Source organism: Trichechus manatus, unplaced genomic scaffold, assembly GCF_000243295.1.
Source record: "Trichechus manatus latirostris isolate Lorelei unplaced genomic scaffold, TriManLat1.0 scaffold00005, whole genome shotgun sequence".
Taxonomy (NCBI): domain Eukaryota; kingdom Metazoa; phylum Chordata; class Mammalia; order Sirenia; family Trichechidae; genus Trichechus; species Trichechus manatus.
In genome coordinates this window covers 6781048-6801812 of record NW_004443941.1, presented here as the reverse complement: position 1 = coordinate 6801812, position 20765 = coordinate 6781048, and the positions used below count along the sequence as shown (strand labels likewise).

The 20765-nt window shown below is 39.4% G+C and overlaps 2 protein-coding genes across 6 annotated transcripts in view; one reads left to right on the top strand and one right to left on the bottom strand.

Annotated features, from left to right (window-relative positions):
- Positions 1-4798: 4798 nt before the first annotated feature.
- LOC101361476 (prolyl-tRNA synthetase associated domain-containing protein 1) lies at positions 4799-9001 on the top strand. The gene is made up of 2 exons (XM_004369454.2): positions 4799-4889; positions 8165-9001. The coding sequence occupies exons 1-2, from the start codon at positions 4806-4808 to the stop codon at positions 8594-8596; spliced, it is 516 nt and encodes a 171-aa protein (XP_004369511.1). The 5' UTR covers positions 4799-4805; the 3' UTR covers positions 8597-9001.
- A 120-nt stretch (positions 9002-9121) lies between these two features.
- CCDC88A (coiled-coil domain containing 88A) overlaps positions 9122-20765 on the bottom strand; it is a 123248-nt gene continuing 111604 nt past the window's right edge. For 2 of the 5 annotated variants that reach the window (XM_023735086.1, XM_004369452.2), the window contains 4 exons: positions 18699-18967; positions 18041-18503; positions 14060-14159; positions 12270-13528 (listed from right to left, as the gene is read on the bottom strand). In XM_023735086.1, the coding sequence (XP_023590854.1) occupies positions 14095-14159; positions 18041-18503; positions 18699-18967 (797 nt within the window). In that variant the 3' untranslated portion in view covers positions 12270-13528; positions 14060-14094. Of the gene's footprint in view, positions 10844-12269; positions 13529-14059; positions 14160-17383; positions 18504-18698; positions 18968-20765 lie in introns of those variants that run through there. The other 3 variants (XM_023735088.1, XM_023735089.1, XM_012556553.2) reach the window with 3 other exon arrangements.

The following is a 20765-nucleotide window of genomic DNA, read 5'->3' as shown; positions in this document are numbered from 1 at the left end:
TCTGCATTATGGTAACAATAGTAGCTACCTGGGACGCTGTGAGAACTGCGTGCAGACCGAGTAATAATGCTGAATGTAAGGCTCCATTCGTGAATCTAAAGGTCTGGGGTTAACTACGTCCACAGAGTTCAGACAGGCCTGAGGAACAGTTCAGAGCAGCCCTTGCTCGCCTGCGGGTTCCTGAATGGCAGGCAGTGAGCTCAACCCTGTGCAGGTCAGCAGGCTCATGGAACTCACCGGGTGTTTACCGCACAGCCTGGGGCTCTCAGCAGCAGCGTATGTAAACAGTTGCTTATTCCAAGTAAAGCTCCCCTGTGAGCTTGCAATTTTAAATGACTGTTCAACGTGAAAAAAAGAGAAGGAAACATATTACTGTAGCTTACCCAGGTGACCTACTACATGGTTTTTGTTTATAAAGTATGAAACCACTATTTTCCCAAGCCATAAAATTGAATATGCTCACCCATTCTATATTTTAATTTGTAGGTAACTATATTTGGAGGCCTGGTGCTGCGCAGTGGTTAAGAGCTCAAGCTGCTAACCAAAAGGTCGGCAGCTGGGATCTACTAGCGGCTCCTTGGAAACCCTACGGGGCAGTTCTGCCTTGTCCTGTAGAGTCACCATGAGTCGGAATTGACCCCGTGGCGATGGGTTTGTTTGGTTTGGGTATATTCAGTTTGAGGCCTGGTGGCGCAGTGGTTAAAGGACTCAGTGGTAGGCGGTTGGAACTCACCAGCCGCTCCATGGGAGAAAGATGTGGCAGTCGGCTTCCGTAAAGATTTACAGCCTTGGAAATCCTATGGGGGCAGTTCTACTCTGTGCTATAAGGTCACTGTGAATCAGAATGGACTCCACAGAAGTGGGTTTGGTTTTGTTTTTGGTTACATTCAGTCCGAAGAAGCCCTGGAGGCTCAGTGGTTAAGAGCTCAGCTGCTAATTCAAAGGTTGGCAGTTGGAACCCACCAGCAGCTCCACAGGAGCTAAAACCCTGGCCATCTGCTCCCATAAAGATGGAAAAACAATGGGGCCATTCTCCTCTGTCCTAGAGGGTCGCTATGATCAGAACCTACTTCACGGCACACAACAACAACATACTCAGTCTGGTGTTCCTGGCCAGCATCGGTTAAGCCCTGGTCTACTAAACGTTTGCAGTTTAAACCCACCCAGAGAGGCAACCTGGAAGAAAGTCCTGGTGATCTGCCTCTGAAAGATCACATAAACCAAGTCCGTTGCTGTCAAGTTGATTCCAACTTACAGTGACCCTATAGGACAGAGTAGAACTGCCCCATAGAGTTTCTAAGGAGTGGCTGGTAGATTAGAACTGCTGACCTTTTGTTTGGCAGCTGAACTCTTTTTATTTTATTGTTGTACTTTTAAGTGTAAGTTTACAATTAAAGTTAGTCTCTCATAAAAATAATACATACATTATTATGTGACCGTAATTGATCTCCCTGTACTGTGACAGCACATTCCTCCTTTCCACCCGATTTCCCGTGTCCACTCAACCAGTTCCTGACCCTCTCTACCTTCTCATCTAACCTCTGGACAGGAGACCCCATTTAGTCTCGTGTATCTACTTGAGCTAAGAAGCACCCTCTTCACAAGTATCATTTCATGTCCCATAGTCCAGTCTAATCTTTGTCTGAAGAGCTGGCCTCAGGAATGGTTTTAGTTCTGGGTTGAGAGAGAGTCCAGCGGCCATGCTTTCTGGGGTTCCTGCAGTCTCAGACCATTAAGTCTGGTCTTTTTACTAGAATTTTAGTTCTGCACCCCACTTTTCTCCTGTTCCATCAGGGACTGTTATGTTCCCTGTCAGGGCAGTCACTGGTGGTAGCCGGGCAACATCTAGTTCTTCTGGTCTCAGGCTGATGCAGTCTCTGGTTTATGTGGCCCTTTCTGTCTCTTGGGCTAATACTTTCCTCATGACTTTGGTGTTCTTCATTCTCCTTTACTCCAGGTGGCTGGGACCAATTGATGCATCTTAGATGGCCACTTGCTAGCTTTTAAGACCCCAGATGCCACTCATCAAAGTAGGATGCAGAACATTTTCTTAATAAACTTTTGTAATGCCGGTTGACCTAGATGTCCCCTGAAAACATGGTCCCCAGATCTCCACCCCTGCTACTCTGTCCCTCGAAGTGTTTGGTTGTGTTCAGGAAACTTTTTAGCTTTGGTTTAGTCCAGTTGTGTTTTCTTCTCCTGTAGTGTGTTGTCTTTCCCTTCACCTAAGATAATTCTTGTCTACTATCTAGTTAGTGAATAACCCTCTCCCTCCCTCCCCACCCTCGTAACCATCAAAGAATTTTTTCTTCTGTGTTTAAACCTTTTCTTGAGTTCTTGTAATAGTGATCTTATACAATATTTCTCCTTTTGTAACTGACTAAATTCACTCAGCATAATGCCTTCCAGATTCCTCCATCGTCCCTCCACAGATTCATCATTGTTCTTTATTGTTGCAGAGTATTCCACTGTGTGAATATATCATAATTTATTTATCCATTCATCTGTTGATGGGCACCTAGATTGTTTCCATCTTTTTGCAACTGTGAACAGTGCTGCAGTGAACATGGGTGTGGCAGCTGAACTCTTAACCACTGCACCACCAGGACTCTGGATGAATGCTTAGTAGTTTTAAATAGATTAACCAAAGACCTCCAACAGGAGAGGGTCCATCCTATATTATTTTGCTTATCATGTATTCTCTAACGGAAACTTGTTTGTCACATGTACATTTTTCTATACTTCCTGTTTCCTCTAGACAAACTTTCTGGGCTCATTGTAGATATATGTTTTTTTGTGTGTGGTGGATCCAACTATACTAGTTTAGATGATCACTTTTCAACTGACAGTGAATTTACGTGGGCAATCTCTTGTTTAGATTCCTGGCGAATGCATGGGCAATGCACTTTGAGAATTTTAGGATTAACTTTAGATAGTCATTGTAAATATGCTAGTAAATACTGGAAAGGTAATGTTAAATTGTTACACATTGTAAAACGAGAGTCAGAAGAAAACCCATTGGTCCAACACTCAGGGTTGGGTTGGTCATTTCTAAGAGCTTTAACTCCTACTTATGGTATAGTTGAATTAGAGAAATCTTTAAGAAATTATCAGTCACTATGGGACAAATAGCTGATGAAGTTACTAATGGGATGGAGCACAACAGTGATCTCTGACCTCATTAGCCAAGGTGACATTAGATAACAGAATAGCCTTAGATTTTTTTATTAGCCCAAGAAGGTAGAGTCTGTGCTGTAGCAAATACCTCTTGTTGCATTTGGATAAATAACACAAGAGAAGTAGAACAGCATATACATAGAATTAGGCAGCAAGCTTCTTGTTTACGCACTATAACACCCTCCAAACACCAGATTTATTTGGTTGGTTACCATCAGGAATAAGTACATGGGCTAGATCACTATTGCAAGGAATAGCAATATTCTCAGTCTGCATCCTGATACTATTAGGCATAATAAAACATCTTCTATTGTCCTACACACTTAAAAGGCTAAAGAAAGCCTGGGGCTAAAATGTTGATGTACACTGAGTCTACTCACTTTGGCAATGTGATTGATGAGAACATTGCACTTACTTCAGATCCTAGTGAAGAACCAGATGGTATCCGGTGGAAACCAGCACTGTGAGTTTAAAGAGCCTGCAGTGGCTGCCATCTAGGAGCCCACCTAAGTCCAGGTATTGGTCGTCAATGTGTTACCTTCAATCTCTGATCAAAAGGAGGGAGTGATCTAAGATATTAAAATTGAAGTAATTAGTCCCTGTCCTTGAGGATAAAGAATGTGACCCAGCTGGAGCTGGACTCACAAGGACTCACAAGGACACATCAGTTGGGCCTTGAGGTATAAAAACAGTAGCTAGGACAATCTTGGAAAACATATTTTAAGGAAGCTTTCACAGTAACAAATCACAAACAGAGCACAAAAGACCTATATATTTTCTACTCTTATCTTTTTCTATTAGCATTTGTTGTTGTTTTTAAGTGCCGGTGAGTGGGTTCCAACTCACAGCAACCCTATGTACAACAGAACAAAACACTGCCCAGTCCTGCACCATCCTCACAATCATTGTTATTCTTGAGTACATTTTTGCAGCCACTGTGTCAATCCATTTAGTAAATAGTAAGATTTGCTGGACCAATGTACACCCTCCTCACGGTCGTTACTGAAACCTGTACCAATGATTATTAAGAAAGACAATTCAAAATGTAGAATCATGGTGATTTAGCAGTTTTTAGCCAATCTGTGCAAAGGTGAAGCTTTCAATGATTTTACCCACTTGTGATGTTAATATATACTTACGATTCTATCATAGTCCTTGGACTCTGGCAGACATGGCTCTGGCAGCATGCTTTTCTATTTCTCACTTTTGCCTCTTGGAACATATGTCAAATAAAATCTTACTTTTTGCTTTACTATAACTTTGTGGTGATTTTCCCCTAGGACAAATCGTAGAAGAATTGGGATCTTGCCTTAAACACTGTGGCTCCCTTTCTCCCCTACGCCATGTTGTTATGCATAGTGTGCTTTTATTTTGTTCAAACGGAAGGCTATGCTGGATCTACGATACCGAAGTATGGTCAGGGAAGGTTACCAAAACGGGAGCGGGGTCCGCACTTCCCTAGACGACGCACGGGGACACGCAGAGCGAAGCACGCGGGGATGGAACAACCCCGCTTCCGGAAGGTATCACCGAGTCCTTCCGGACACTTCCGCCTCACGCTCGCGTCGGCGGGAAGCCGCGCCCCGGCCCCCCGCCGGGTCCTCGCTGCCTGCCACGACGACAGCAGCATGGCGGGCTCCGAGTTGCGGGCGGAGCTGGAGCAGCGGCTGGCCGCCTTGGCCATCCGCACAGAAGTCGTGGAGCACCCCGAGGTGAGGCGTCCCGCTAAAGGGGACCTCTCCCGCAATGTCAGTCGGGAGAGGTCGACTAAGACTGTGTGTCCCAGGGGTAATGCACCGTGTGAAGCCGATTCTGGGGCATTTCCCGGGTTCCAGAGTACGAAAGGGACCCGACAGGGACAGCACAGGGCCCTCGATTTGGGGATATGATGGTAGAGGGAAAACTTATATTATCCTGATGATTTGATTACATAGCATGTCGAGAACTAGTGCAACTAGAGAACTTAAGCTGGTCGGGGGCTGTTGGTCAGTTTATCTGCTTTGTTAGATAATGTAAGTTACCAAGCGGTTGACGGTATTGGAGGAATATACCCGTTCTTTTCAGTAGCTACAATGTTATCAGGCACTATACTTTTCGTAAACAGCATACTGATGAAGACACCGAGGTTCATAGAGTTTGCTATTTCGCCACGCTGGTCAGTTTGATCCCAAAGCCTAGTCTACTCTTGCATCTTGGACAAAAACAAGCGCCACCCCCAAAAGTAGTTAGAGAAAGGTACATACATCCCTTACTTTCGTTAGTTTGATATATTTTAACATGGTTTAGTGTACTGATGTGTAGATTTGCAAATACTTTGTGGAATCAATGTGTAATTTGAATTTGTACAGGGACCTAAAGTTTACGGAAAGGCTAGTGATAGTAGTCATGCATGTGAACTTTCTGTGCTAGGCGCATGGAAAGTGTTTTATGTGTTCTGTTATTTCATATAATTCAAGGCATGTGGAAAGTGTTTTATGAGTTCTGTTATTTCATATAATTCAAGGCGCATAGAAAGTGTTTTATGTGTTCTTTCATACAATCCAACATTTTTAAGTAGACGCCATTATTTTTATTTTCTGTAAGAGAAACTGAGGCTTGTGTTCCATCTTCTGCCCAAGGTCATACAGCTGTTCTGTATCTAGGATTTAAACCTAGCTGTTTCTGATACCAGCGTCTTTACCTCCCACTCTTTTGCCCTCATCATAATTACTAAATTTCTAAAAAAAATAAAGCAGTTGTACCAATGTCTTGAGTTTTTCCAGTAGAAACAGCAGAAAGTACTGTAGATTTTATATTATTTACTATAGAACTCCACCTAAATGCAAATTATTAAAATATTAAGGCATTTCCTAGGATAGCTTGCAGAGTGTATAAAATTACTTGCATTTCGATCATTACATGATACATAGAATTGACCACTGTGCATATGAGAGTTTACTGCAGTTTCCTAGAGAAGATACTCTGGGTGCTAACTTTTTTTTTCCTTTTCTTGGTACCAAGGGAGAATAAAACAAACCAAAACCAAACCTGTTGGCCGTCGAGTCGATTCCGACTCATAGCAACCGTATAGGACAGAGTAGAACTGCCCCACAGGGTTCCCAAGGAGCGGCTGCCGACCTTTTGGTTAGCAACCGTAGCTGTTAACCACTATGCCACCAGGGCTCCAGAAGGAGGAGTCTTAATCTGTTTGGTTTGGTCAAGAGCCAGCATTACGCTTCCCAAATACTACCCTTGTCAGAAGGTTGATGTGTGGCATGCCACATGTCATGACATACTTTGAAGTCACTTGTCATTTCAACACATTCTTTTAAAGTGGTCCTTACAACAGAGCTTACAAACAGAAGAACCAGATGAAGCCCACGTATGTTTTGTTCGGCCTACATAGGATTACCCCAGACTGTTTTAAAATAAAAACTTGAATTAACTGCTGACACTGAAAAAAATATGGATATTCAGCTTCTCTTAAAAAATGGAAAACCTGGCAACAGCAGACCCACAGGTCCCCACCCCTTCCTGTCGTCTCCCAGATTTTGTATTTGCACGGCTCCTGTAAATATGAGTTACACCTTCTATGGGTTTTTAAACCAGTATGAAATTACTGGTTTCCTTTGCCGAATCAATAGCTTGTGACTTCTAATACATTATGTATTTGGTGACAGAACACTTTCCAAGGCTGTGACTACTGCAGTTACTCAGTTTTGTTCGTATTTTTTCATCTTTGAGGAACAAAAAGCTGCCCTATCTCTACATATTGGAGTCTCCCCAGAGTTGAAGAGCATTGTAATTTTATTCAGAGCATTCTTTCAGTTGAACCAGTATGTCTTTTCTTTGCAAGTGAGACGCACAGGTGTCTGTCCGAGCACATGGGAGCCACTTTCAATGTAAAACATTGCATCAGCACGTAGGGATTTTGATAGTATTTATCGGTGGTAGACAAAGGTTTTCTGGCTACTCTTTGATAGGCTCCATGGAATATTTTTTAAGAAACTGGAAAAATGACCTTGATTTTACAGAGATGATTGGCCTAAAGGATTTGGTTTTACCAAAATCACAGTTGTTTTAATCCCTGAGATAATTGCTGAAATGTTGTTTATAATTTTTAATTTGGACTAGAGCTTGAAAGGAGTCCTCCTTCTACACATATGACCAGCACTTCAATTTGGATTTCCCAGAGGCATTCAGTCAGATTTTTTGCTGGTTGCTGTGCTGTTTAAGGGAAGTTACTCTGGGGTTCACATGGAAATGACTGAATGCACCTGAGCCGGTTTTAGCTAAAATTAAGGCAGGAAATAAGGACTTTTTTTCATTCCCAGTGAGGAAGCCAGGTTAAGATTTTTGACACAATACCATCAGCGTTGGCGTAGGACTCAGTTACTCAGTATCTCATGCCATCACTCTGGATTATAACCCTTCGCCGTTTGCTGTTGCACACCACCCAGAGAGGAGAGAAACCCACCGAAAGTTAGACTTCCTCACTTTCCATCTATTCATTTTCCTTGACCTTCCCCCCGCCCCACCCCAGGTAGTCACAGTCCCCCGCTTCTTCACCTGCACACATGGTGGGCTTTTCTGAGGTTCCTTGCTCTCTCACCCTCACTGTGGGTCCATTTGTAGACTGGAGGTTGTCACATGGCCTGGATGTAATGGAATGCTAAAGAGTAGGGAGTCTAGGGCTGCTGTAAGCTTTCAGTCCCCAAAATTTGAAATTAAAAAAACCCAGCTTTTAAGGTATGTGAGCTTTGCCAGCGCTCTGGAATTAGAACTGGCCTAAGAGGAGCTGCCTGGGATCCTGGTAAGGAATTCAAACGGCAAGAGCTTGTAACTGTTTGGTAGTGGGCTGGGCATGCATTTCTACCAGTGAATCCAGGCAGTGAGTGCTCCCTAATCTTGCTCTTTTCACCCAGCAAGTGAAATACATGTGTATGTATGCTGTGTGTATGTGTGCGTGACGGTATTTTTAAATTTCTCATAATGTGATATTTTACAGGTGTTTACAGTTGAAGAAATGATGCCTCATGTCCAGCATTTGAAAGGAGCACATAGTAAGAACTTATTTCTTAAAGACAAAAAGAAAAAAGGCTATTGGCTGGTGACGGTTCTTCATGACAGACAAATCAATTTAAACAACCTTGCCACACAGCTGGGTGTTGGGCGTGGGAATCTGAGGTTTGCTGATGAAGCAGCCATGAGAGAAACACTGAAGGTTGGCCCAGGCTGTGCCACCCCCCTGGCGCTCTTCTGTGACACTGGAGATGTGACGTTTGTTCTGGATTCTATGTTTCTGGAAGGTGGACACGAAAAGGTGTACTTTCATCCCCTGACCAATGCTGCCACCATGGGCTTGAGCCCTGAAGACTTTCTCACGTTTGTGAAGACGACAGGACATGATCCCATAATACTGAATTTTGACAAAAACTAGCTGAGCTAATGTTTAAAATAGATTTCTGAAAGCTGTTTTCCCTATTTGTAATTTACATAAAGCATTAAAAGTGCTGAGAGTATTTTGTACCCTTGGTCTGGTGACTACCTCAACCTTTTTAGGAGGAATATTTCATCTTTAAGGAGCTGTCTTGTCAGTTCAGAGGCCCCTTCCCCTTTCCCCCTCCCTCTTCGTCCTACAACATCATCTCCAGAGGAATTCCTTCAGCAATTAAGGCTACTTCTCAGATTAACCCTCCTGCATCTCTTTTAGGATATTTTCTGTACTTGAAAAAAGTTGCAAAACTATATGCATAAAACTGATACACATGGTAGCGTACCTACAGAGGAAAAGCCAAAATGAACATAAGAATATATTGTTAATAGTGGTTATGGAGCTTATGGAGGAGTTTTACTTTTTGACTAAAAAAAAAAAAAAAAAACTTTTAAAGAAATATTTATAAACTCCATATGAGGGCTGGAATAAGAACTCCTCAGCAAGCTAATTTAAAAAAAAAGGCAAGGGCAAATGCTTTCCATTATTGGGTATTTGTTTTTAAGCCAGTGACTTTTCTCAGAGGAAGAAAAGCTGATTAACTTCCTATCAGACAATACACCTTTAGAAATTTTTAATTTAGAAAAAATAAACACTGGAGATGAAAATGTAATTATTATATTACACTTTAAAACTCAGTGGCAGAATATATACTACACCATTAAAAATAATTTGTTTAGTCGTAGTTCAGAGGTTAGAAATGTGAACACGGTACAAGTTTCTTCTCTCAACTAGAGTCGATATTTACTTATCCTCCCTTCAAATATGGCAACAGTACAAAAACCCAGGAAAATGTAGAATTAGTGGTCATGTAAGAGCTACTTCAGAAACAGAAACAGGAAATCTGACATTTTTTCTCCTCATTTAGATGCAAACACAATTCATCACTGAGGGTCAGACCTAAGCGAGGCTACAGAACTTTCACGTGGCTATGAAAATTCTCATGTCGTCTTCCAGTACAGTGATACGGAATATTCTTAAGAGAACCACATTTTAATAATCCCCACCTGGTGAAGGTCGTGTACTTAACTGGCACCAATTTGTGTTACTAAAGAAAAAAGTAAAAACGAGTTATTTTGATACATATCAGAAACTACAAAAATAATTAAAAAAAGAACACTGGGTTTAAGAGATGGTTTGTATTTCCCATAAATGATAACCTTATTCGAAGATCCCGTGTTAGTTTTTATTAATTCTGTACTGTGTCTCTAAGACCAAAAAAAATGAAAAAGGAATTTTTAGGTTATGTTTAAAATGAAGGCACTAATGAATCGAGTGATGGAAACTGAGGACCTCAGATATTACCTGGCCTAACTGCTCTTCCCAGAAAACAAGCCCAGAAAGACGGGCCTGCCCAAGGACACGAGGCCAGTAGCTGTCTCCAATGTCATTCTGCCTCCCACACTGAAAATGAACGAGATTAATTTGTGCAACCTATTGAATTTTATTTCACCCTATTCGGGGATTAACAGAATTGAAGACTCCTCAAACCTCCAAAACTCATCCCAAAATGATTACGACTTTTAGGATCATCTAAAAGGATTATGGAAAGTGATGGGTTGTGTCTGAAAATAGGTTTTCTGGGCCAAAGGGAAAGGAACGAAAGAATAACACTTGGCTAAAATTATATGTTGTAATTTTTAAATGATTACTAACAACTTGTTATAAAAATTCATTTTGTTTTATTTCTTTTTATATCACTTTGATACCTGGAATGTTAAACCAAATTAATTTTTTTAGGAGAAACAAAGTTAAGAACTAAAATGAAAAATAATGTGTTTTTAAAAAGATACCAAGCAAACAGATGGTGTTAACTTTTGTTATGTGTTGGATTTCTGTGGCTGATACTAGGTATCATCAAGTAATAAACATTTTAACATTCAACTCCAAATCTCTCATTAGCATTAGTTTTTTAAAGAAAGGTTACAGTTTTTATATTGTTTGATTTGGTATTTAATAACAGGTATAAGCACAATGACAAACATTGAAAAAGAACTCTTCATAGAAAAGGAAAAGACAATTCAAAATCAGATTTTGTTAAAGGGTGTTTCAAGTGCAACTTTATCCATAAGCATTCCTTTTAAGGCATTTCTGTTGTCCAAATACCACGTTCGTACATCAAGGTTTTTTATTATAAATGGGTTCCGTTTGTATTATTCGTTCAAGGCTTAAAAAATACATCTCGGGACTAGGCTGGAAAGAAAAGCACAAACAAAAATCCACCACTTTTCTCGTAAGTAACTTAAAATACAAGTTATTTAGCATACATTATTACTCTCCACTGTAATTCCAGATTTGGTACAGTATCTTTTTCACTACCTGACAAGCTGTTAAGACAGGGCAGGCTGTGATGACTGCGTGTGTGAGGTGATGACAATTCAGTGTGCACAGTGAATCTTTCAGGATGCTCTTGCCATGCCTTGGCATGAGAGGTGCTGCACGTAAACCTGTTTCATTCATTCTTTGGTAACCACTAATTCAAAAACTTGGACTGAGCATTTCCACAAGGCCAAATGTGACGCACATTACTGGAGCTCTGGGCTGGGGCTATTATCCTGTGTATTTGAATTCTTCAGTTTCCTGGGGCTTGAGGTGTCGATTTAGAATAGAGCCAAGTAATTAAAAGCATATGGCCCTGGTCAGTTTCTGGTTGGTTCTACCATTTAGTCTGGCCAAGGAAGTTTATCTAAAAGAGTGGCTTCCTACAGAGTTTGCTTCTGAAGGTATCTTCTGGAGAAAATAAAATATTCATGCGGTTATTATTTAGTCCTTTCTTGAAATGGTATGAAAAAGGTCATGAATATAATTGAGAATATTCTTATTTTTGCAGTCTCAATGTGCTCCCTTGGTTATCTCTTTAATTGCCTTTTCTCAGTGTCACCCTACACAGATTGTGTATTTTACAGACTGCCCTTAAGCGTTTTCTACTTGAGGCTAAAAGGTGCTTCTTAAGTCAGCAGGTTCCCTATTTAGGATATGAGTGTTCTGGAGAAGTCAAGCTGGGATACTTCACCTTCACCGGGCTACCTCCTACTCATTAAATTCCAACTTTCTATAACTGTCCTGGGATGTGGCCTGGTTGTGCAAATTAGATGCTAGTTAATCTCAATCTAAGTTACCTACTTACTGTATTTAGGTAAAACAATCTCTACATTTAATTTCAATTTTATCCACCTAAAAATGAATTTACATTTTGTTACACGCAAGCATCTCCAGACTGGCACGATGCCTGTCACCAGCTTGATACGTGAATCCAGGGAGTCCGTCCTGATGAAGAGAGGTGTGGCAAGGTCTAGAGATTAGGTTGTCAGTATGTCTTTTGTGCAATATTTGTATTTTAGTAAAAATTCTTTGTATTTACATTTACATAGCACCTTTCATCCAAGAGTTTCAAAGTGACTGAACTTTGCAGCATTATTTGGTGGCAAAACCTAAGTTAACGGTGGCATTAAGTTAAATAAGTCCAAGTCTCTAACTCCCATTTCAATTTCTGGCCAACTAAACTTGCTGTTTCTCTCTCTTAATTTAAGGTTTTTCCAAAAGTAGACTATGAATACTGCTACTGGCCTATGGGTGGCGGCGGGGTGGGGGGGGTGGGACACACACACACACATTTTCTCACAGCTACTGGATTAATACTGAAATGCTCCGTTCATAAACCACACACTATGGAATTAGAGTTATTCCAAAAAAAGCTTCAGAGCTGGTAATGAGAGCCTAAGAAGTGCACTGTTAAAACGCGGTTTTTTTGATTTCATAAGAAAATAAAACTGTGATATAAAATTGGAACTACTAAAAAATTCATGTTTCCCTGGGTTAACTAAATCTACTTTTTTTGTGCTCCTTTCCAAATGTTTATGGTAACAAACACATACAAATATTTCAAAAGTACCAATCACAGTTATCAACTTTAATGTGGTATTATAAAGGACAAAACCAAAAGTTTTCATTAATAAATGATAACCTTAATAATAAATGAGTTCCTGTCAAAATGCAGATCATAGGAAATTATTTACATTTCTTGCTATAAGAAAACTTCTTAAGCAACAGTCAGCTCTCAAAAACAAAAATCAGACACATGTACACAATCCGGTACCAAAGAAGGGAAACGAGTTGGAGAACGTAACAGACTTTTCCTGGGAACGCCACTGGCTGGAAAACCACCTTATTAAACAAGTTTCAGAAAAACACTCTTTAATGACCTTGGATCCCTGTGCTTAGTGTTGCTTAGTGAGGAACATGAACAAGCAGAGTAGTATCACTGTAAATTTTTCGTAACTCCTATCTCATTATGGATTTTTCAGATTTATCTTTTAAACTGAATTTCTTTTGCAGTGCATCAAAATAATTGGCTTTTTAAAGAGTACCAACACATGCAGTCTGCTAACCAAATAGGGCTCTGACATGCCAAAACAATTTTCTCTGTATCTTGATATATAGAACATTCCACAAAATACTACAGCATTTAATTTAGATTTACACAACTAAATATAAATGGCTAGATTTGGGCAAATACTTAGCAGAAGCATTAAGCAAACATGGATAAATTCATAAACAAACAATGAAGGAAAGAAATAGACTGTTCTTGGAGTACTTCTTGAAACCACAGAACACTTGGTCCTTAGCGAGAGAACATCCTTTATTCAGTAGATCTTAACAGTACAACGTATGGTAAGTCCTAAAACCTAAAAATTTTGGCAGTTGATTCCAGTAGGGCTCCTTGATTCAAGGAAGGAAGGTTTGTATTCTTGCCTGCTCTATTCACGAAGGATTGTTACGTCTCCTTTTAAAGATTTTTTAAACGATTCCTATAGTTGGCTGTCTTGTTACTTCAGAAATAAAGGCTCCACACTGAGAAACTGAGGGACAGTTTTCTCTCTGCATTTAGTTGGAAGGTAGAAAGAAGAAAGAAAATGTGAGAAAAGCTGGAAGATAAAAGAGAGATAAAATACAGAACAGCCACTGCAAGAACAGCATGCACCAGATACTTCTATAGGAATGAGCAAGTGACAGAAACTCAGGGCCCATTTTTCTTTGAGGGGCTCTTTGTAGAGAAGTAATTGAATTTATGCTCCTCTGTTACCAAGAAAATGGTGGCGAACTGGTATTCCTACCACAAACATGACTCTGAACTAAAAAAGGAGTTCCTGAAACATTCACTAGTAAAATGAAATTTAAATCGAGAAATAAAGAGAAAAATCATTTTTAAAGGTCTGTTCCCTGCATGGACAGGCAAAAACCTACGGCAACCAACCAATCTTGCTTTACTAGCAAGTAGGACAGAAAGTCAATGAATTAAGCAAGCAATATTTACATCTGTTAATGCAATGCACACTTGTTCTCATTCTTAATGCAGTTAGTTTGTACAAATGAGACTAATCTCATTCACATTTCAGGCCGGAAACTCACCACTTGGCCCACATGTCATGTAGTGGGTAACAGAATTAGGAGCTTTGTGGCTCCCTAGACCTGCTTTTTGAAATTCTGCTTTCTTGTACTTTGTCCACATCTGCAGGAGAAAAGCATTTCATGTTATTTCATCAAAGATTTATACATAATACAATTCATGAAGATCAGCTAAGGAGCTCTCACTGAATAAGGCAAGGAGAAGAAATCTCACTGCCTGGGAACACTTTCATCTGATAGCTATCGTATTACTTAAAGACTGATCATGTATTTTAGAAGCTGTAAGTAATATACTTATGAAGGTAAAACTATTTAAAAGAAACACTGTAACGATTACATTTTCCCTCTCTGAGTGTCCCACAAATTTCCTTTACTGTTTACTCACTGGTCACGGAGTTTTAAAATAAAAAAATTCTTGCACGCGGCAGCAGGAATATCCACAATGAAATATTTTTTATTATTTACTAATAAAACCAGGACTTGGGGAATATTTTATAGGCATTTAATGTACCTACTTCAACACTGGCTACAGCTAAAATTGCTTGGGTCAGAGGGAGCCGATGCCTAACAAAGTAAGTTTACAATGCCTCACAAATAACAGGGGTACAATTTCTAGAAATGTAGGCCAGGAATATGAATGCTGTTCAGTTTCATCATTTATAGTATTAGGGTACTGGATCTTCAATTTTTCTTTTTTTTTTCAAATAATCCTTTGTGAAGTCCTAAGATATTTATGGAGCCCTGGTGGCGTAGTGGTTAAGAGCTACGGCTACAAGCCAAAAGGTTGGCAGTTTGAATCCACCAGCCGCTCCTTGGAAGGAATGTGCAGCTGCTCAGTTGAATCAGAGTTATACTTTTATCTTTAAAAAAAAAAAAAATTTTTTTTTTAAAATTTTGGATATCTCTGTAAGATTTCATTTACTATAGAAAGTGTTAAATTGACTTTTTTAAAGCATGGGAAACACTGGTTCTATATGGTCTCTAAGGCTCTCCTCATTGCTAGAAATTTGATTCGAAGTGCTAGTCCACAGGTAAGAAACTAGCGTTGTTGTGGGGAATTTTACGACTCCACAGCGAATGGAGGTTTCTGGAGGAAGTATAGTGTGTACTGCCAGACAGTCCTCAGGGCACATGGGCATGGTCTCTGTTTCTCTCACATGCGCAGTGGCTATGTTCTTTTTGAAAACAGACTGTATACATAACCATAGCTATCTGAGCAGGACACACTTAGTTCCTATCAGTTTAATTCTGTAAAAGAACCACATAGTTATTGATATAACAGCACATGATTTTTCAATGTATTTTGAATGAATAAATTTAATGTTTTAAAGTGTTATGACGAGATTTGTAACATCTAAAAATTGGAATAGCTGTGAATAATCTTTGACTCAATATAGAAAAGAAGTAACGCTAATTGTTACATTTATATCTCATATGGCCCCCATCTACTCTCACCCATGTTCACTATTAAGTATTATTACTAGATTATGAAAAAAGAAATGGGTGATTTTAATTTTTCATATAAGGAGAATATTAGCACCAGAAGCATCTGAACATGAAGACTGTGCAAAAATTGACAATAAAGTTGACTGATGTATTCGTACCAAAAATATATTAGCCAGAACTAAAAAATATGAACATTTTCTGACTGTGTTCATTTGAATACCTGCTCCTGAAAAATTTTTAGTAACACCTGGCTATGAGAAAAGAAGTCTGGTCAAACATATTACCTTTTGGGACCAAGTCCCCAAAATGATCTTGCAGAAAAGTACAAGAGGATGGTTTAATATACAAAGAATACAAATTTCATTAAACAAAGAGTCTCCATAGATTTTGTTGTCTTTGGTCTAATTAATAATAACAATATGTAAAAGAATAATCTCCCCCCCATTTAGAAAGTCACATTTCAAAGCATTCCTTCCAAATGTCAGGCTGAGTTATTTTCAGGAGTATTTAGGCTAAATCAAAACGGCAAAACCATTCTAGAAACAGAGCTAAGACAGACTCCTACAGAAGTGAATCAGGACTACAGGTTTTCTAATATTCTGGGAGTCAGAGATTCAAGTTTAGCTGATTCTGCTTTAAAAATGCTATGGTCACAGAAAGAATTTTAAAGTTTATGACACTGGAGTCAGAGTTGGCAAATATCTTCTGTATGTTATGGTTATATTTTAGCTAAAGAGTTTGTATTTATTCTTAGTTCTAAAATCTGATCTACTAAAAAGATACTTGTTTAAGTGGTTCAAGTTGTAATTTTACATTTTAGCACAATGTTCTCATTTGTCAAAATTCTGTTTAAGGACACACGTACATAATTTAACAATAGATCAATTACAGAACTAACAATCCTTATAAAAACTAATCTTTTTATAGTCTTTTTGAACTAAAGCTTCAAAGTCTAAAGACTTATTATTTCCCATTTTGTAAACTTGCTACACTTTTTGAATACAAGTAAAAATACAAATTTCCAACACATTGAGTAAGATTTAGTTTATTTCTTTTTGACTCCGTGTATAAAGAAAGAACTAGAGCAACTACTGTGTTAACTGATTCCAAGTAAAAAAGTCATCTTGAAGGAAAGATAGTACTTGAGTGCTTGTATTTATCAGGTGTAGAAAAGTGCAGAGGAGAAATAGAATACAAACACCCCTAGTTACTGTATAAATTACATTTAAGTTTGATGGGGTTTTTTCAGAATAACACTAAGTGTATGAGTACCAACAATGTTTTATAAATATGGGCAAGAGACATCTGCTACATAAAGCATTAACTGAATTATTCACTATTTCTCTGAAAATAAAATGACAGGGCAGATGGCACAATTTAATGGCAAAAAACAATGACATCTTTTTTTTACATATTTTCCTTACTAATACTGTTCATGGGCAAGATGAAGTACACATTCAGGGGGGAGAAAAGGACAGGAGTGAAAGGAAGAGAGGGTGAGAAAGAGGGAGAGAGGGAGGGAGAGAGGGATTGGGAGGGAGAGAGGGAGGGAGATAGGGAGGGGCAGGGAAGAGGGGGTAGAGGAAAAGGACAGGGCGGGTGGGGGAGAGAAAAACAAGCATTCTCTTGAAAGCAACAGAGCAAATACGACCTAGAAATGCATGCAACTGTTTTAACATGCTTCTGGATATCAAAGTTAACAATCTTTTATCAGGCAACAGAAATACGAAAGAGGAGCATGTACTTACTGTTAAGGCTTTTTAAAGGCATGCAGAAAATGTACAATGCAATTACTATTTCATGCAGGTTTTGGTGTGGTTACAAATTGACATTTATATACATGCCACCATGTACAGCTGAACGCTGTGCCACAATTTAAACGTAAAAATATGAACCTAGCCAAATGACACTTTTCCAAAGCAGCTCTTCCAATCAGATTTAGAGAAGCACAGCGCATATCAAAGGACATCAGGACCGTATCGGGCAGTTCTGATCATACACAGCCATATTCATACCAAACAGTCTGATTATCCTCAGAAACCAACAATGCAGCATCTGTGTCACCAGGACTGAGGCATGCAGCAGTAATGAGACTATTGCCAGCTAGAGGCGACTGTGGGTTACTGTTACTAGGAGTCTGATTGTCAGAAAGCTGTTCATTCCCCTTCTGTGCAGCTTTACCCCAAGAGGTGGAAGCCTGATCAGGGACTTTAGTGACTGCTCTGGGCGGGAGCCCACTGATGTTACTAACTAATTCTGTATTCAGGGATAAAAACGGCTGCGATGAATGCGTCATTGTAGATGACCCCATGCTATCTTTAGCTGACATTCCAAATGAATCACCAGACACACCAACAGTGGCAAAAGCTGGGTTTAGAAACTGTGACCTTTCTGTTCGTGAGCTTCTAGCCTGGGCACACAGAGACTCAGGGCAGGATGCTGACATATCTGCAGGTAACTCACTTGGCGCGGGGGAACCTACAGCGGGTGCAGGACTGGGAAGTACCCGAGGGGACCACGGGTGCAAACAGTACTCACTAGGTGCCGCATGGACGCCGCTGTCAGCAGTGGCTGCTGCGGAATCGACCGACGCCGGCGGCCGACCGTCCTTGGTCAGAAAATCATGGATGCTCGTCCTTCGGGTAGTTCCTTCGGCAGTAGAGATCACACTGCTTGCGCGTGGTAAAGTAGCGTAAGGATTACTATCTTTTGATTGTCGTGGCAGAGAAGTTTCTTTTACCGACTTTATTCTTCCTTGAGTGCCTGCTGTAGATTTTCCTGGAGGACCAGTGAAGTGAGTATCTTCAGTCATTCGAGAACCAGGTCTCACAAATTGTTCTGGCTTAGTTGTCCGTCTATCACAGAAGTCCCCTGGGGTTCTTCCACTTACTGACCTGGCCAGACCACAGCTCACTGGTTTGTCCTTCCCCAAAAAGTCAGAAGAGACAGACAAACTTTTCATTACTTCATCTAAAAGATTATCTTGACTTGAGGACTTTATCTGTTTTTTAAAAAAAAAAAAAAAAAATCAAAGCAGATTAGTGAGTACAGCCATGTTTTTACTTTCTTGATATATTAATATACAAAACTGCTAATATCTCTGAACACTCCTTCACTAAAAAGACAACTCAGTTCAGTCATAGAAATTTAACTTGTGGTGTTCCTCTAAATTAAGGCCACCACAGATAAAACTGACCTGTACTGAGGTAAGCTTGTTGCTTTCTTCCAAAAACTGCTGCAGAGTGACGACTTCACTTCCAGGGGAACCGGTCCTGATCTTGTGATGCGCCCGACTGTCTAATGCTTCACGCGTTTTGTGCTGGAGCATTGGACTTGACCTGGTCTGCCTTTTCAAGTACTGGATGGGGCTGCTACCACTGCTGGACCAAGCCTCATGGTCATGAAGCAGGCTAAATTCTCCACTGCTGTGGCTCTGAGGCCTGCTCTGGCTAGTAACGGCACCTGCTTTTTGGGGTAAATAGTGTATTGAGAGTTCAAAAACAGAAATGAGATTAATGCTATTTAAGTAGATAACATCTGTTGTCTGCGTTCTTATATGAATAGACAAATTCACTTTCAATTTTTCTTAGAAATGCTTATTAGTAAGCCATGTCCATTCTTCACAGATCTAACACTTATCTACCACAGCCAGCTTCTTTACTGTGTCCATTGACAAATACTGCAAACTCCACAAGGGCAAAGACTTGCTTTCACCACCATACCCAGGGCCTAAACAGAGCCTCCCACAAAGGAGCACTCAAGACATCTGATGAGTGAAGCAATGAAGAAATAAATGCATGAAAAATACATTTTTTCAACAAATCAGGTTCAAATGATTAATCGTAAAATACCTCACAACTTAGAATATGAATATGTTTATAAGAATCTTAAATTATTTCAGAATGTTAAAACCAAAAACTGTTCTAAATGCTAAAAACTCTACGCTGATTTTTTGCTTCTCTGCAAGTTTTCATTTCTTACTTGAAGGCTTATCTGTTCATCCTAAATGAATATCCTTAAATTTTTGTGTGTGTGTATGTGTTTTTTTTTTTTTAAGTTAAATAGCAAGCATATAAGAAAGTCAAATGGAGACATGACACAATTCCTTAGAAAATCCCATTAAGAATATAAAATCAAATACATAGTATTTGGTTCTTTCGTTCTATGCCTGAATCCTACCTCCACCCTTGCTACGGCCGCTGCACAGCTTAAAGATTCAGGTGAGGCTGAGCAACTGTACAGAATGCAGGTCAGCTACCACTAGACTAAAGCCCCAGAAAGCCAATGCTATTCCTTACCAGTGCTGATTTCTTTTGAGCAATAGCAAACTGGACAGTGCATCACGACAGAAAATGCCAACAGCTGTCCAGGGTTTCCGAATCTCAGACAGTAAGGTCGTGAAAGACCTCACTTGATAGAAATGAGATTTTCTTAAATTTTCAAACCAGAAAAAGCCCACTTTGTATTTTCAGCCTACATTTTTCTACTAGCTGTAAGAACATGACCATAAAAATGAAAAAATAACCCCTCCCAGTATCAATTTTCTCAGATCACTGCAACAAAGTCATCGCATTAATGATAAAAGTAAAATTACAACTCAGATCATTTTATAATACAAAAAGCATAAAACAAATGCATTTGTTATAATTTGACAACTCTAGACTGTAGAGAACAACGAACTAGCTTTTATAATCTAATTAAATAATTCTAGAATCTGACTAGGCAGTAGGTAGGAAAAAGGTTATCAGTCAAAATTTTCAGTCATCTACAGAAGAACCTAGCCTTGGGATGCATAGTAAAAACTATATTGAAGAAATTCTTTCTAGGAGCTATATGCATCCATACAGCTCTTGTTTAACCCACACAAACATGAACACATACACACATAACTGTCTCCATTTAGTTTTAAAAAGTCTCCCCTTGTTTAGTGGATAAATGGAGCTAAAAGAACTTCTAAAATATTTTCTGTAGTGTGAGTTCAAATGTACACGTCACGTGAAAATTAAAGACAATCATTTCCATGTTAAAAACCAAATATAAGTGAAATAAGGATCTGCAGATATTTTTAAAGTATAAAGACTACAATAAAAATATTTTATCTGTGAAGATGAAAAACTGAAATCAAAGTAACTGCCCGTTTTCCATTTGCACACACTGCAATGCTCACATATTACAATGTGAAACACACTGCAATGCTCACGTATTACAATGTGAAACACACTGCAATGCTCACGTATTACAATGTGAAACACACTGCAATGCT

What these genes read in the sequence shown, in the direction of transcription:
- LOC101361476 (XM_004369454.2), top strand. Translation starts at nt 4,806, where the DNA reads ATGGCGGGCTCCGAGTTGCGGGCGGAGCTGGAGCAGCGGCTGGCCGCC. An exon ending in AAGTCGTGGAGCACCCCGAG is followed by an intron (nt 4,890 to 8,164) that starts GTGAGGCGTCCC and finishes GATATTTTACAG; the next exon opens with GTGTTTACAGTTGAAGAAAT.